The sequence below is a fragment of the Mixophyes fleayi genome, chromosome 5 (genome assembly GCF_038048845.1).
Source record: "Mixophyes fleayi isolate aMixFle1 chromosome 5, aMixFle1.hap1, whole genome shotgun sequence".
NCBI classification, from domain to species: Eukaryota; Metazoa; Chordata; class Amphibia; order Anura; family Limnodynastidae; genus Mixophyes; species Mixophyes fleayi.
The window spans coordinates 228,039,597-228,057,485 of record NC_134406.1 but is presented as its reverse complement, the minus strand read 5'-3'; the positions used below and the strand labels follow the sequence as shown (position 1 = coordinate 228,057,485).

General features: G+C 38.5%; 1 protein-coding gene across 3 annotated transcripts in view; it reads left to right on the top strand.

Moving 5' to 3' along the window:
- The window catches only part of ASPH (aspartate beta-hydroxylase), a 148,030-nt gene that overhangs the window by 52,791 nt on the left and 77,350 nt on the right, over nucleotides 1-17,889 (top strand). For all 3 annotated transcript variants that reach the window (XM_075213566.1, XM_075213568.1, XM_075213567.1), the window contains 12 exons: nucleotides 1,600-1,656; nucleotides 3,512-3,565; nucleotides 5,255-5,326; nucleotides 6,052-6,555; nucleotides 7,538-7,588; nucleotides 7,740-7,796; nucleotides 10,159-10,191; nucleotides 11,145-11,189; nucleotides 12,865-12,900; nucleotides 14,525-14,566; nucleotides 15,169-15,204; nucleotides 16,228-16,269. In XM_075213566.1, coding sequence (XP_075069667.1) covers nucleotides 1,600-1,656; nucleotides 3,512-3,565; nucleotides 5,255-5,326; nucleotides 6,052-6,555; nucleotides 7,538-7,588; nucleotides 7,740-7,796; nucleotides 10,159-10,191; nucleotides 11,145-11,189; nucleotides 12,865-12,900; nucleotides 14,525-14,566; nucleotides 15,169-15,204; nucleotides 16,228-16,269 — 1,029 coding nt within the window. The remainder of the gene's footprint in view (nucleotides 1-1,599; nucleotides 1,657-3,511; nucleotides 3,566-5,254; nucleotides 5,327-6,051; nucleotides 6,556-7,537; nucleotides 7,589-7,739; nucleotides 7,797-10,158; nucleotides 10,192-11,144; nucleotides 11,190-12,864; nucleotides 12,901-14,524; nucleotides 14,567-15,168; nucleotides 15,205-16,227; nucleotides 16,270-17,889) is intronic.

Genomic DNA, 17,889 nt, shown 5'->3' with positions numbered 1-17,889 from the left:
TCCCCAAAAGAAGTCCAAAAGGTTCATATCTTTTTAGAGCGGTATTGTTGGCAATACTGTATAAAGGGACATTTTTACATATTTTACAAGTAAAAAGTTACCTCATTTAATGTCTTCAGCAACGTCTAGAAATTCTTTCACAGAGTATTACTAAAAATAAAGGCAATTCCATTATATAACAAAAATATTATGTGACAAGAAATTACACTATAATAAGTAGTATAATATACTCCATTAAACTACATTTTTCTAATGTACAACCTCTTCTTGGGCTACATGAAGATAATATATTGACATGTGCTGGTTAAAGACTCATCTGCTATCGGCGCCTTACTTATAAAACCCGTTGACATCAGAACTTGTGACTTGGTAGTGAGAGAGGTCCGTGTGCCCATCGGTGTGACATCCAAGCAGGTCGCAGAATCGACTCCACTTCAGACACATGTTAGATACATTCTAGTGAATTATTATTGTGCGTGTTGGTAATTTTGGCCAGAAGATGACCACTATTGGCCATGGTGTGGGCTAATCTTCTGACTACACTTGCAAGCCCCAGTTAAGCAAGAAGAAATCCTCTCACTCTGGACGATATACAGCCAATTAGCGCAAGCAGGACTAAATTGGACTCTGATCCTATTATTTGGACATTGTGACATGAAAGAATGAGGGTAGACTGTCCACATAGCTGATACTACATTGTAAATAGTTTTTAAATAATGGACACTGAAAATATTCAAACTCAGATTATCACATTTCTGAATGATCTTTTTTATTACATCACATTGTTTCAAATTGTTTGTATGCCACAAATGAGGTGATAATTCTATGATCTTATCAAGTGTCATCTTAGTACCAGTGAAAACTTTTGCATGTAGGTACCTTAACCGGTGATGAACTACATCCAAATTAGCAGATTATTATAAACTGCCTGACATAGCATTTAACCTTAGCGTCCAGTGTGCGATAGCCTGGCCTTAGGGCATGAGTTTCCAGCCGTTGAATGTCCACACACATTGTTCTAACATTGAAGAATGAGGATTCAGTCTGTCACATTCCAGCTGTAATTATAGACCCAACTTGCTCTCAGCAGTGTCCCTGAGCATGTGTTTAATTTTCCAACATGCTCGAACGTATGTGCTTAGTCATCAAGGGCATAGATAAGCTATTACAAATCTGTAACAAATATTGTAAATTACACACATGATATCCAGAACAGCATTGGGAACACCAGGATAGTATTGGGATTCTATTCTAAAAAAAACAACAATATTTATTTCAAAATACTGTGGAAAGAAACTCATATCTGTCTCTGTACGTGCCACATCCCACCCAACCTACTTTAGGAACAATATAAAATGTGTTGCTTGGGTAGCTAAAAAATGCAAAATAAAACAAAATTAAAAAAATATTCCTGGCTAAACCGATGTGGCGCAGAAATGTTAAGTGGTCAGGTCAAGAAGGTGCGAAAAGTCCCCAGAAAAAATGTTACATACATTAACCAAACAGGTTGTCTGGTTCTCCCTGACATGGGACCCACCTGCATAAATACCACTGGTTGTAAATTACAAAAATAATTTTTGAAATGTTCATGTTTTTCAGATGCAAATGACATAGAAGATGCAATGGATGATCACGAAACATACCAATCTCAATATGGTAACCTTTTCCTCTTAAGATATTGAACTGCATGTGGATGCATGGCGTGCAGTACAGTTTTTGGGTTAGAAGACCATTAATTTACCAGATTATTTGTATGTTGTTGTAATGTTGTTACAACAACAAACAGTATGTTGTATGGGGTTGTAATCGCTAAAGCTCCCCATAGACTCATTGCCTGTCAATTTGGTGACAAACTTGCTAATAAATTACTGCTGAGAGGATCCAGAAGAATTGACTGATCAACATTTGATTGTGCGTCATTATGTCAGTGGCAGAAAATCCAGTCAGCCTTCATAATCATCAGCTATTTATATAGCGCCTCTAAATCCGCATTGCCAATGGAGCTTACTGTCTAAATTCCCCAACACACACACAGACAGACCGAAAAAGACTAGGTACAATTTGATAGCAGCCACTTAACCTACCAGTATCTTTTTGGAGTGTGAGAGGAAACCGGAGCACCCGGAGGAAACCCACGCAAACACAGGGAGAACATACAAACTCCGCATAAATAAGGCCATGGTTCGGGAATTGAACTCATGACCCCAGTGCTGTGAGGCAGAGGTTACTGATATTATGTGTGGCCTTCAGCTGACTGTTATTGGGCCCCTTACTTAAGTACCATTAATTGTAATTTGGCCCCACCTGTCTGTGGCTTAATTGGACATAAACCCACAGACTTAGCGCTCAGAATGATTAACATGGGCAGCTTTAGTTATCGTCATTGTTAAATGATAAAGTTATATGATAACTCCTCCCACATATTTCGCTCATTCCTGTCCGGTCTCTGATTACTGTCAGAACATTTAATATTTACTTTTTTTTTTATATAATTATCATATCTTTTCAGTTAAATGTTTAGCATTCAGAATGGGATCAGAAGAGAGAAATAAGTGGAGATAAATAACTGGCATGTTAGTTAAATAACACAGAAATAAGCTTTTAAGACATTTAAAGGGCACTATCTTTAAAAGTGTGATCTTTGTTTAAGCAGCAGTTGTAAATAACAGTAAACCATGTAAAACATTTATGGGGAAATACCTATTAGAGCCAAAGATATTTCTGCAGCTTTCCCCCATCACAGACTTACCACTTATCAGTGTGCTGCAAACTACAGGTAACTTTATTTGCTCTAATTAGCTAATAATGTTGTGTAGAGCAGAACCAGACTAATTGAATAAATGGAGCATCTGAAATCACCAGGTGAGGCCAAGCTGCTATGCAAGAGACAGTGAATCAGCAAACACATCCCTAAAACAGAGGACAGTTTTAAATTGCATTTTATCTGTGTGTTTTTGTTTGCAGAACATACTTAAACGTACAGAACAGCAAACTATTTGTTTCCATGGATTGTCTCTTTAAGAAACTGTTACAGTATTTGCAGTTTTAAACTGTACAATCCAAAGACTGACGCGGCTGTTAGATGTCCTTGGGGATTGGAGTTTGCAGCATTGTTTTAGTAGCTGACTGATCTTTCTATATGCAGCTGTCAAATGTGCCTTTTAAAATGCTGTGTTTCAAGTGTACAACAAAGTCTGACTGCATCTGTTTAAGGGCCTGCGTAAGTTACTTTTGCCTCTGCTTCATGTGACAAAGGCCATGTAGGAAACAAAGTTTTATTGCTTATTCCTGGCAGTTCTCGCCTACAGCAGGGATTAGCCATTTTTGGATGTATAGTTTAGTTTGAAAGGTTTTTAATTCAACCATTCATCCATCAATCTACCAACCCTGCTTACTATTCTATAACTTAGTTGTAGCATCTAGAATTCATTATTGCTTGTGTATAATATTAATGCAGAAGTACTACATCTACTAAGTGCCGTAAATATTTTGGATGGTTTGTTTTCCTCAGATGATGTAAGCGACTTCGATTTAGAAGATGCTGTGGATCCCACATCAGAATATGGTAAGATACATAGACAGAGGCATTTTTAAATACATAAGATTTATGGAAACTGGTGAGCAGGAAACTGCAAACAAGATGCTGTAACCCACAGCAACCAATCAGATTCTGTAATTTTTCTAGTACGGTTCGGAAAATTACATTTCCACGTGCACCTGTTTTCATAGATGTCTTTTTCATAATCTGATTTTTATAACATGTAAAGCATTTGCAGGCAGCTACTACAGTATATTAAATGTTTCTTGGATGTCCATGTATACTGGACCTGCCTGCTGCATTTGTTTTATATATCTGTGCATTACAATAATTATTATTTCATATAAATAAAAAAAATGGGGCACACAGGCAATATCAATCAGTTGGGCTGCTTACACACTACAGCTGATTATCATGCCAATCACATGACAAATGACTGTTCGGTCCGATATCGCATCACTGTGGACCCTCAAACGATGAATGATTATTGTTCCAAAGCAAATCATATCGTTTGATTTGATATTTAAACCGGAATAACGATGGAGCGATGTTCCAATTCTGCAGTGTGTGTGCACTCAAGACCGGCCGTGTTCATAGATCTCTATGGAGTGTGCAGAGTCACTATCTTTTCAGCCGAAGGTTATGACAGATGAAGAGCACAGATCTGAAGATAGAACGTGTTTAGTGTGTACACATGAATCAGCATGCTGATTGGGAATATTTTTGTTTTCTTTTTTTCCAGTCGTTGGTAAAATCATTAACTACATCGTATCAGGAGAAATTTTCTGTAGTGTGTACCCAGCCTAAGTCCTTCATCAAATTCTTGAGAGCAAGAAGACTGGTACATTGGTAGCTTAATTAGCAATATAGTAATTCTTAACAATATGTGTCCACTGACAAGTAAGAGTGATAAATATTGCGAGGGGGGGGTTTTACTGCACCTGAGTGGACCACGTTTTTGGTCAAGACATATGATTAGAACATTACTGTTGGAATCTTAATGGTGATGGGCTAGTTGGAAATATATTGTTTAGAATTACTACACTATATTGTGATTCTTCTTTTGTTCCTATATCTATGGCCATTACTGCATGCCAGGCAAAGATGGTTTAAAGAAGGATCCTGTGTTTTGGAATTTGTCCCCTTGGATATGACATTTTAAAGTTGAACGATCTTCCCTAATACCGTCTGATATCTTTGATGTTTTGCGCCAGTGTTTACTACAAATGTATTCCCAGTGTTATAAAGTACACACATGATATCTGAAAGAATGTTGTCCTGGGAATAACTTTTAGCATTAAACCGTATTCCCCATGGTCAAAAATATTGTGTTAATTAACTTCGTTTTATTCTTCCTTTTTTCGCGTTTTGCCGGCGTTTACTGACATGATAATTGAAAAATGAGTACATTCCAATATACTACTAAAAAGCCAAACTGCAGTCTCAAATTGTCAAATAAAATTATATTAATTTATTCCTTCTGCAATTGCATACGTTACCCGCACAGATTTGTGCAGGTTGTCTGTCTGATTCTACTGATTCCAAACTGGTGACCGTTCTCTCTTATACAATACTTTGTGTCGAGAACTGTTAATTTGATAAAATGGTTTATATATTGCCAGTAAGGATGTAAAAGCTAAATTTGACCATATGTTGAGATGCTAGCACATGTACGACGTGGCATCAATGTTAAGGACTCTTTCCTGTGTTCCTCAGATGTGGTGAGTGACTTTGATTTAGAAGATGCTGTGGAGCCCAGTGTTCATGAATCAGTCAGATCGGAATATGGTAAGATATTGCTAATACACACAAGGAGGCATTTATGGAAACTGTGCACAAAATGTACTGTAACCCATAGAAACCAATAACATTCCGTAGTTTTTCTAGTAAAGTTCCGAAGATGAAAATAAACATCTGATTGGTTGTTGTATATGTACCTGTTTTCATAAATAGTTTTCCTTAAGTGTGCGACCTTTAACATGTGTATATGATTTATAGTCATCTACTACAACATACTGTTACATGTGTCTTATCTGTCCATATATACTGGCCATGCCTGAGTTGTTCAGTTTAAACATGTTTGCTTCGTGACCAGTGTCTTATAACTGTTATGCACATAGACACATGTTGAGCACACGTTATAATCAACTGGTTTTCTCTTCTGTATCATTAGAACTGATATCTTGGTCTTAAATGCTGTATTTCTGCCACTACCTCTGTCTTAAAGAACAATGGGGTGCCATTCTTTTACTGTCCACGTTCACCAGGCTTGTCTGGCTGGAGAATTTTCAATTGAGTCAAGGTTATCTTTTGTATGACTTCACCTGCATTTGTTAGGTGATGTTAGTGCCTGTCAACAAGACCACCTTCCCATCTTCATGTTTTAGTCACATGAAGGTGGTGGTGGAGGGGGGGGGGGTTGAATGACTATTCCCTTTAAAAATAAGTCTTGTTGAGTAAATTATATTATGTGTTTATGAAACTATAAAGAAATGTATTTTATAATCTGTTAGAAGCAAAAGATGAGCCAGCAGAAGCAGAGTCCGAGACAGAAGAAACAGCCATTGTTGATGAAGAAGAAACTGAAGAACAAACATTTGAAGAAGTTGATGAACCAGAGCAAGAACCTGCGGCTGTTGAAGATGGTAAAATGGAGTATTTAACATTGGACGATGAACCAGAAACCGTACATGAGCCTTTGATAAAGGAGTCAGAAGCAGACATTTTGGAGACCCCAAACACAGAAGCAGATAATGAGGCAGCAGATGAGGAAGAAGCAGAGAGTGAGGAAGAGCCAATACCTCTCGGAGCAGCAGAAGAAATTCCAGCACTTGTAGTAGATGAGGAACCTCAAGCAGAAGAAGTAGAGGCTGAAGAGGAAGCAGCTGATGAAGAGGAGTCTCAAGATGACCATGAAACTGAGGTTCCAGAAGATCAAGAAGAATTTGAAACCTACGAAGAGTCTGTGTTGACAGTAGAGGAAACTGCAGCACCAGAACCAGATGAAGATGAACAAGGTATTTTGCTATACATGTTTAGTAACACTCTTACAGGTTGCAGTGTTAACACTCAATAACAAGTAATTCCGCTATTGAGTGCTTAGTGATAAGTTAACTAATGTAAGATACTCCAGAATCATGAGAACTTGTCCAAAATTGTACAGGTTTTAGCTGCTATAGTGGAACTCCTATCTACTCTGCTTGAAGAAGATAAGAGGATAAGACACGATAATCCAGACATCTATTTTATTTATTTTTTTCCTCCAATCCCCCTTTAGAGAAATGAAAGAACAAAAAATCAGGGGTACAAACAAACTGTCAGCCCAGATCAGGAACTAGAAAAGGGGTTGAGCCAATAATATTAAATCAAACATGAAAGGACTTAAACAGGGCCAAGGATTGAGAGAATGATTGCAGTGTGAGGTCTGCTATGCCTTGTAAGGAACCCGAGTCACTGAGTGGAACGCAGTTAATAACTTTTCAATCTAAATGACTGCCATGAATAACTAGTGTAAGTTAGTGGACGCTTTTGGTTGTCCTTTATTTACCAACGGTGTTAGCGGCAATTTTGTGAATCAGTATTCATGGTCATGAAGCCTATAATTTCCCTAGGAACCAATAACATCACTGGTGCACACAGTGAATGGATAGGTGACGTTCTAAGGGATATTGGCTAGGCTCTATGCGATTGCTGCTCTTCTACTACGTTCACACCACAGGTGCGCTTTACCGTGTTCCCCTACAGAGTCTTCTCAGTGCTCTAGTGAGACTTGCATCACAAGATGTCACTATTGTTTTCCAAACAAAAGCTGTCATCAAGCGTTGTGGTTTTAAAAATAATTTTATAATATAGCACTAGTGTCTGCATAGGCATTGTCGTACTTTATTATGTAGGACTGGTATTTTGTATATTGCGATATAAATAAATCTTTTATATATGTATTCCCTTGAATTGACTTCATTTTCCATTTTATTTTCTTGTTCGATTACTTGCATTCAGAAAACGAATATAGTCCTGAGGCAGAAGTGGAAGAAGCAGCTGAGATCTCAGGTATGTAGAGTTTATCATATGCAGATATTTGACAGCACTGTACATGATGTCTGAGCACTAGCTCACTACTCTTTATAGATATATAGTAGTATAAGTACATGCATTGTTTTGTACAAAGAACCTTATTTCACTTGTTTTGCAACTATTCCAGAAACAGTAGAAGAATATGTAGCTGAACAAACAGAGTATTCCACTCCAGAATCTTTAGGTAACATTTTATGTTCCACTTTATTAAACATGTAGAGGAGAATAAGCAGACAAAAGTACCTTTTATGTAGAATCAAAGTCATTTACAAATGCATTTATTATAGCGCTTTCATTTATGAGCAATTTGCGCCAGACGCCCAAGTTTTATGTATCCATATAAGTGTGCTTCCCCATGTGGGCAGCACGGTGGCTTAGTGGTTAGCACTTCTGCCTCACATCACTGGGGTCATGAGTTTGATTCCCGGCCATGGTCTTATCTATATGGAGCTTGTATGTTCTCCCCATGTTTGCGTGGGTTTCCTCCGGGTGCTCCGGTTTCCTCCAACACTCCAAAAAAACATACTGGTAAGTTAATTGGCTGCTATTAAATTGCTCTCAGTCTCTCTTGGTGTATGTTTTTGTATGTTAGGGGATTTAGATTGTAAGCTCTAATGGGGCAGGGACTGATGTGAATGAGTTCTCTGTACAGCGCTGTGGAATTAGTGGCGCTATATAAACAAATAGATGATGATAATGATGATATTATTTACACCTAATTGTTGGAAGTAGTGGGTGACACCTGATTTTGGCCACATCAGGGGAGAATCAAAATCCAGGTAATTTTGTGCATACATTTAGTGTGCTAAACTGGTGACGTTTTCCAAAATGTGGTTGCCAGCTCTTGAGGTTCACTAATATATTTCATTCTACATAACGAAATCTTTTTGCACATTAATATGGCTGGCCAGCATTCAGCATGGAGTGATCTGTCAATGTGCAGCCAGCTCCTCTTCTCATCTGATACAGATGTCTATAGAAATAAGCAGATAAATAGGCACCAGACATCACGAGAGAAGAAGAAACATTGTCTGCTGTAGTTATGCGCATTGGCATATGATCTTTACTGTGTATTTTCACGTACACACAGTGGAGTGGTCTTTGTGTGAGCTGAGTCTATACTCTTGAGAATGGACCCTACCAATATAAGACAAACTAGTGACATTAATACTACATAAATATACATTGTGTTCATATTTTCTATTGGCTGATTCTTTAACAATATTAAAAACCTCTTTTTTACAAGGAATCTCTATGTAGCCACTTCCTCGTGGCTCGGATAGCTGGTAGCAGCTCTACTTGAGTTGGGTGTCATTATCATTCAGTTATGTTACAGTGCTATTATTAGTTCCCACTGTATGCCTGTTTTGTAGTTGGCTATTGCTTAGCCCTTGCAATGTATTTGAGCAATGACATTTCTAGGATACCAGTACAATATTCATGCCAGGCCTGGTGTTAGCTGTGTTTTAACCCACAGGATTATTCTGTAGGGTGGCTATACACAATCACAATGCCATGAGCGGAGCTAACAATCCGCTTTAAACTTGAACATCAGCAAACTTATCATTGTTTAAAAGCCATCACCATTTAACCATTGTGTTGAGTTAGGTCTACTCATGATATTGCTATGAAATAATATAACTGAAATAAAATTTTATAGTTCAAAACATTATTTCAACAATGATTTAGTTCTGTCATTGTTTCAACAATCCTGATTAATCCATATCAATATGCTGATTCCTCCTCTTTAATAAAATATGATGATAAAAATAATGTTTATTCCCCTTAAAAAATGATTCTCTTTGTTAGGCTCGGTACACACTGGAGCGTTTTCGTCCAATAATCTGGCAAATCATCCGACATATGACCGTTCGGTCGGAAGTCGGGTTAGTGTGTATAGTGACACGATTAGAGAGAGGACCCTTTTAGTGATTTTGCCATGTGGAGTTGGGAGTGATTGATCTCAAGAGATCAGCAACATACATATTTCAAATCTGTATTCGAAATAAATTCTAAATTTTAAATATACAGTTGTAAAACAATGTTTACATTAATATAGATTGATATCTGTAAGAGCAGATTTCAGCTGGGTACACACTACAGTGTTTTCAGCCAGTAATTGGGCCAATCACCTGATAAACGACCGTTCAGCCAGATATCACAATAATGTGTACACTTAGACGATGAACGACAGTCGTTCCAAAGCACCAACCATCTTTTGATTGTTCATCAGAACTATAAATCTCGTTCAGCTATGCAACAACGTCCTTCCAATCCTGCAGTGTGTATACACTCACAATCAGGATCTCCATAGAGTTTACAGAGCCATAATCTTTGCAGCCAACGATTATGACTGTTGAAGAGCAGAGATGTGAGGGTAAATCTTTTAAAACTTGTGTGTACACGAGTCAGCATGTTGATTGGGACTTTAGGAAGATTCTGTAGTGTGTGCCCAGCCTAAATATGTGTTCAGTCATTTGTCCAAGTATTGCGTTTAAAGACAATCCATGCATTGTAAAATGACCATGTTTTTTTTTATCTTGTAGACCCAGAATCTACAGATGAAGACGACATAATAGGTAAAGTATATTAGGTGTATAGTAAGAGAGGTCCTTGATCTTTTTGTAACTGCCATTTGGAAGAAATTCCCAGGCGCTGTACATGTGTATTTAAGAGTAGAATGTTTGGATTTCAGAGGGCAGGTTTCTTAATTGGTGAACATTCCGTGACTATTTCTTTCCAGGCCAACTCAATAGAGATGTGACATAGAGATTTGGGTATATGTGTGAACTTCCGAGATGTTTTCTATGGAAGAAAGTAGATTGAAGATGGCAGATAGGGAATTGGGGAACGGGAAATTAAACCCTTCTATTATGAGCTCCGAATAATGGTTCTTGCCTTAATACACCTTATGGCTCTAACCACATAGTCATGATGTGTTCTGGCACACATTTTATTGCCAATAACCGTTATCATAGGCACAACATACCAGTGATAATGGATTCCACACTGTGTGACGAGTAATTATTGCAAGGTCATACCTGCTTTAATATTATCGACTTACAACTTCTGTGTTCATCATAATAATGGGGGGGGGGGGAACCCCAAACACTAGTGCTGTACAAGTATGATGATTTATATTTACCACATGTAGTCCTTGTCCTTCTACTTATATATATAATATATGTTTTTGGGGTTTTAATCATGTACAATAGCTGCATTGCTGGTATGTGCATCCTCTGTAATAATCCCAGTGTCTGATGCTTTAGTATAAATCTCATCACCGAACAAGTGATGTAATAGCTGTAAATGTAATGTCTGCTTTATTTATGCTGAAATTGCAGATATCTGTGCCAAGTTGCAATTCGCTTTGTAAAAGTGTTGAGTTGGGATTTTCTTCTTTGGGTTTTATTATTTCCACTATTTGTAATGAGATTGGAGCCTTGCGTTAGAGGATGTTATGTCAGTAATACACATTTTTATATTTCTCAGATTTGATACATATGCTTAATCCCACTGTTTTCCCTTTTAGAAGCAGATGCATTAATTCTTGATGACAATGAAGAAGACATCGATGGTAAAGACATATCACTTTAATATAATACTCCTATTCAACATATCTGCACTCTTTAACATTGAACTTTTCTTTACTGACACAATTTAGATCATTGGTAACAAAAGTATATCACCAATGACAGCTATTAAAACACATTTTGAAATCTAGCAGAGGTGTGAAATGCAGATGAAATGGATCACAATAACCATTAGAAAGCCATAATTAGAGATGTCCGTATAGAACAAGTGTTCCATGGTGTTCTTACTGTATGAAGCATATGCTTTATAAAACCGTAATTAAAAATGTCAGTGTAGGATTAGTAGCCTGTACATGATACCCGTACTGTACAAAGCATATACCCTGCAGGAGCAATGTCTGGAAATGTCAATATAGGAGTAGTGCTCCATAAGGGCAACCATACTGCACAAAGCATATATACTATAAAAGCAATATCTAGCAATGTCAGTGCGGCAGGCTGTCCGTATGGTACAAAGCCTACACAATGTATAAGTCAGTGGAGGGGAGGGTGCCCATACTGTACAAAACCTATACAGTATATAAGTCAATGCAGGTGTACAGGAGAAGGTGCCTGTACTGTACAAAGCCTATACAATGTATAGGAGAGGGTGCATGTAGTGTACAAAGCCTATACAATGTATAGGAGAGCGTGCCCATACTGTACAAAGCCTGTACAATGTATAGGAGAGCGTGCCCATACTGTACAAAGCCTATACAATGTATAGGAGAGCGTGCCCATACTGTACAAAGCCTATACAATGTATAGGAGAGGGTGCCTGTAGTGTACAAAGCCTATACAATGTATAGGAGAGCGTGCCCATACTGTACAAAGCCTATACAATGTATAGGAGAGCGTGCCCATACTGTACAAAGCCTATACAATGTATAGGAGAGCGTGCCCATACTGTACAAAGCCTGTACAATGTATAGGAGAGGGTGCCTGTACAATGTATATGTCAGTGCAGGTGTACAGGAGAAGGTGCTTGTACTGTACAAAGCCTATACAATGTATAAGTCAGTGGAGGGGAGGGTGCCCATACTGTACAAAACCTATACAGTATATAAGTCAATGCAGGTGTACAGGAGCGGCTGCTCGTACTGTACAAAGTCTGTACAACGTAGAAACAATATCTGGAGATGTCAGTATAGAAGTAGTGCTCTATAAAAAGCCCTCGCTGTGGAATGTAGGCTAAATTTTGTCTTTTTCAGATTTCAGGTGGTCGCTTTAAATGGTGATATAGTTCTACTTAAAATGTGTTTTTGCAATCCCATGTTTGCATTCTGTTTTATAATTATTGATTTTCTTAGTACATACTGATACTTTCAGTAAGAGGATCATCCCCATAACATGAATCATATATTGACTTCTCTAGTGTGTTTCCCTCTACTATACGACCTGTACTTTTTGATGAAGTGTTTGTATTGTGGCTACGCACAGGATTTCCATCATTTTAATGTATCATTATGACCGTTTTATGACTTTGCGACACGTAACGCCTAACACCGTTCATTTATGTGAAGCATATTTCAATAGATGCACAGAATTTTCTGAGCATAATTGCACAACAGTATTGCACATAACTCATACATTTTCCCATGGGTGATTCTTCTGTGACATCAGTAGATAGTTATTTATTTGTGGATCTGTAGAACAAATATATTTTGTTTTCCATTACAGATTCTCCGTTAGATAATGAACACAGTGAACCAGAAGGTATGTGCTGCTAATTGCACCAGCTATGAGAATATAAATTGTATTTGATGTAAAGCTCTCTGATGTGTAAAATGATATTACACTTTGTAAAACTAATCTATAGGCAACAGCCATGTTTATCACAAGTAGGGATTATTGTAACTTTATTTTCTTATTAAGGTTATTGTATTCTATTGGTTGTGGGGGGGGAGTAAATAAAGTACCGGCTCCTCTTATGTTGTTTGCAAGGCCGGACTAACCTGAGGTCTAACAGGGGCCACGGGCATCAAGGGGCCCTTGACAGTGCTCTGTGGAATGTGTGGGTGCGTGGGCGTCCCTGGTCCGATCACTGTCACTGTAGTCATTCTGCGGCGCTCAGTAATTTCCTTACTGAGGAGATCTCGTGAGTCTCACTCACACGAGTTCTCCTCAGTAAGGAGCTTACAGCGCGCCGCGGTAGGACTACAGTGACAGGAGGCAGAACATAGAGGTAAGCGCTTGTGGTGGGGGGCGGCGGGCGGCTCATGGGGGGGTTGTGGCTCACAGGGGGGAATAGAGGTCCCATTAGCCCAGGGGCCTCCATTCCTTTAATCCGGCCCTGGCTGTATGATAGTCATAGATACAGGTACTAACCATGATGTCTGTCAGCCATGACAGTCTCACTGTGGCATAAAGCAGCCGGACCGCTGCAGGAGACACTAGCGAAAGGTTAGCGCAGAATAATATTTACGTAGCTGCTTCCTTGCACACCAAAGAGCTACACGTGATTTTTAGGTGGCGACATTCTTCAGCGTTCACATAAATATATGTGTATATATGTCATTCTGCACATACAACTTTTCATTACTTACTATATACATGTAATGTGCTACATTGATGGCTGTTTAATCTTATTTAGACTCCAATGTAATGGCACCCCTAGTGGCCAGATTATCACAAGTAATTGCAGAATACTTGTTTGGCCTTAATATACAATACCTTTTTATTAAAGCTCATCTCCGACCTGTTAGTATATGTTTTGTTACCATGCCCTTTAATGTCTTTATTGCTATAGACTAGGGGTAAATTTATCAGGCTGCCGGTTTGAAAGAGAATAGATGTTTCCTACAGCATCCAATCAGATTCTAGCTGTCATTTTGTAGAATGTACTAAAGAAATAACTAGAATCTGATTGGTTGCTATAGGCAACATCTCCACTTTTTCAAACCCGCAGCTTGATAAATTTACCCCTTGGGGTGTTATATCTTAACATACAGTGATCCCCTATAGATCATTTTCCTGGAAGGCATTAAGTATCTATAGAATGTAATTTTCGGATGTCGTAGGTGGCAGAACAACAATTACAGACAATATGGAAATATTTAATTTGTTAAACCAAACTTCGATATTGGTTTAGGATGTAAACAATGTATTGCCTAACATAGTGCTGTAGCATTAGTGTACAACAATTTGATTTATCTAATAATCCCTGGTGTTTTAGGATGTACTTGTAAACCAAAGGCATTAAAAATGGGAGTGACCGATTTGTGGCCGTAGTTAAACACTTCCACCTATGTTATGGTTTTTAATACAGTCTGAAGAAGCTAAACCAAAATATTATAGATTTGTCTTTCTTTTTCTTTTTGTTTCTTTTGGTCTTATGTAGAAGAGACATTGCAACCGCCTGCAGAAGAACAAATAATTGAAGGTTGGTTGTTTTTACAATACTACACACAATCCTCAATGTTAACTATTCCTAATCAGTAGGGTGATATAGTGGCCAGTGGTTTGCATTGTGACTGGGGCCTTGGTTACAGCTACCTGTGTAGCAGTTGCACGGTTTCCCTCTGTCTGTGGCTTTCCCCTTGACTGCTCTGGTCCAAAACTTTCTGGATGATTGACTTCTGACAATATTGACCCTACTGGGCGTTTTTGTTAGGATTTTAGATTGCAAATTGTACTTGGCTGGAGAGAGGCCTGAATAACTAAACATTCTCTACCACTGTATAATATGCTGGCACTATATAAATATATTTTACTAATATATTACACGTATTTATATGTAGGACTTACGTGCACTCAAAAGAGCAGAGTTGAATTAATATACAGCTCGCTGACATTAGTAAGCGTTTCCAAAATAATCTTAATGATGCAGGCAAGGACACTTCTATACATTGTGGCTGAAATGCCTAAAATTAAAAAGTTACTTATTCGCCAAATTTCTTGTTTTCATTATTGCCATTTTTGCTATAAAAAAATTGCCAATTCTACGTGATCAAATGCAACATTTATATGGTTTTCTTTGTGCAGATGAGCAAATAGAAGTGGAACAGAAAGTAGCAGATGGTGAGTATAAGGTTCAGATTCTATTCTTCTCTTTCTATTCTGGTAGAATTAGATTCGGGTCATGAAGCTTAGAGAATGAGCCAAGATTTCATTGATATAATTAATATTTGTAGACAGTGAGTTTATGGTGAACTTGTCGTTTGCTTTTTTGATTAAAACGTTTCCTAGTTTAGCCCCTTAAGCTGGGTACACACTACACGGTTTTCGTCCGATAATCAGCTCAATCAGCCGACATATGACCGCTCGTTCAAAAGTCAGGTCAGTGTGTGCAGTGACACGATGGTCGAAAGTCTGCCCAAATGGACGATTGTCGCCTCATTTGGTTGGCCGTACCGTTTAATATTTTTGTTCCAATCTCGTTTCCGCTGTGTAGTGTGTATAAACTTCTGACCGATCCACAACAATGAGGACGGAATTACAATCATTGCTCACGACAACATGGCTGCATAAAGTCGCTAAAGGGACGTCCGCTCTTCCACTTATCGTTCCTAAACAAGGCTAGTGTGTATGCAGTCCATGGACCGAGCGATCGGAACATTGATCACATGTAAAATCGGTCGGCATAAAAAGTTGGTTGCAATTTCTGTAGTGTGTACCCAGCTTTACTGTCTAAACGAACAGAAGGACATAAGAAAATTAAATGTGAGCAATGGTGTTGTATGGCCTTTGTGTGTACAGCAGTAAAGGACCAGACTAATATTACAAACAACTTCATCAGGCCCCAGATGAACTATAGAAGTAAAACCATAAATAAACTTAATATGTTAACATTTGTAATTCTTAGAAACATATCTATTGTGCCCAAATTCCAACCTTCTTTGCGTCTCCGAGCCTATATTTGTTGTGTAGCACCACTAGTGATTTGCATATTTTTCTACAGAATGTAAAGAAAAATCTGAGAACATTTTGATTGCCAGCTGTCTGAGAGCTAAGACATAACTATCTTTTGTAGTATTCCCCTGTACATGTGATCACTGTTATTGGAAATACCTAATGTCTTCCATATGTCCACTTAATTTGCAGAAAATCCAGTTGAGGATGACAGGCCAAGTGACAAAGCAGCAGGTATGTATGTCCATTTACTAGGTCACCTTTATAGTTTCTGTCAGTACAAAATAACCAGTGTATTGCGCTGCAAATTTAGTGGAATGTAGAATACAGGAGGCGGTAAGGGTCATTTGTGAGCCACAAAGTCTTCGGACTGACAATGATTTTTACAGTTGTATCTATCTGTCTGCCCAGTGTACTTCACCAAACAACCTGTGTAATGGACGGACATTGTCCAAGATGTATCACCTGCCTATGGCTAATGCATCAGCAGTTGTTTGGATATGGAAAGGTAAAAATTAAACCATTGATCAGGTTGAAAACTTCGTGCCTGATTCATTAAGGATCTTAACTGAAGAAACTTCTTATTTCAGTCTCCTGGACAAAACCATGTTACAATGCAAGGGGTGCAAATTAGTATTCTGTTTTGCACATAAGTGAAATACTGACTGTTTTTTCATGTAGCACACAAATACTTATTTGTACAGTTAAATTTAAAGTTGATATTTGTGTGCTACACGAAAAAACAGTATTTAACTTATGTGCAAAACAGCAGGGGCACACGCAGGGTGGGTTTCTGGGTCTCCATAAACCCCCCCCCCCCCCCCTCCGCTAACGAAGTCTCCCACATAGCGGCGCTGTCAAAGAAGCGCCCGTGGCGGTGCTGTTTTGTATACAGCACTGCCGTGGACGCTTCTTTGACTGCGCCGGGGCAGTGTTGCAGAAACGGACCTGCTGACATGTGCAGCAGCTCTCTTTTTTTTTTTTTTTTTTTTTTTTTTTAAAAAAAAAAAATCCTGCGTGCGCCCCTGAAGAGAATACTAATTTGCACCCCTTGCATTGTAACATGGTTTTGTCCAGGAGACTGAAATAAGAAGTTACTTATTTTAAGATCCCTAATGAGGCCATTATCCGGGAGGATAGGGATATTGAATTAACCTCTACAAGCCGGGCACACAGCCTCCCTGCAGAGGTCTAGAAGCAGGAGGCCAATACAGTCCAAATTGTACTTTTCACATGACCCACAGGCTGGGTCAGTATTTGTCTGTACTATTTTATATTCTATTTTGGATGTTTTTGTCACAAACCAGGGAACCTGACTGCAAAGCAGTCCCTGGTATTTGAGTGTCACTCAATGTTCTAAGGATCTGTACGAGCCTGTAATCCTGGTTTACTATGGAACAGGACCTATAGTCCCAATGCTGCCATAGGGACAGATGTACAACCAATGCACGACCCGCATGTGTCTGTGGTCTCTACTCTGTGCTCAGTGCTTATTTTTTACCAATTCTCTGTGAACCTTGTTATCATTTCATCCTTACATTTTATACTTTTATATTAACTAATTCTTGTCTGAGTGCACGCAGTCTTCTTAGCGGCATCTGTCCCTACCAGATTGCAGGCATGTAACCATGAATGCCCAGCGTGTACTATCTGCTTATAGCTATAAGACACATTACAATTTAAAGCTTTTCACACACTATACACAGCTGGCTCACTGATTTGAAGCAAGAGACAGTTAGACAGTACCCAGCTGTCCCACTGAAAAAGAGGCAGATATCAATGCTATCAATTACCTAGAATATAGTTTTGTTTTTTGCTCTAGATAAATATTTTGCTCAAAATGGATTACAATTC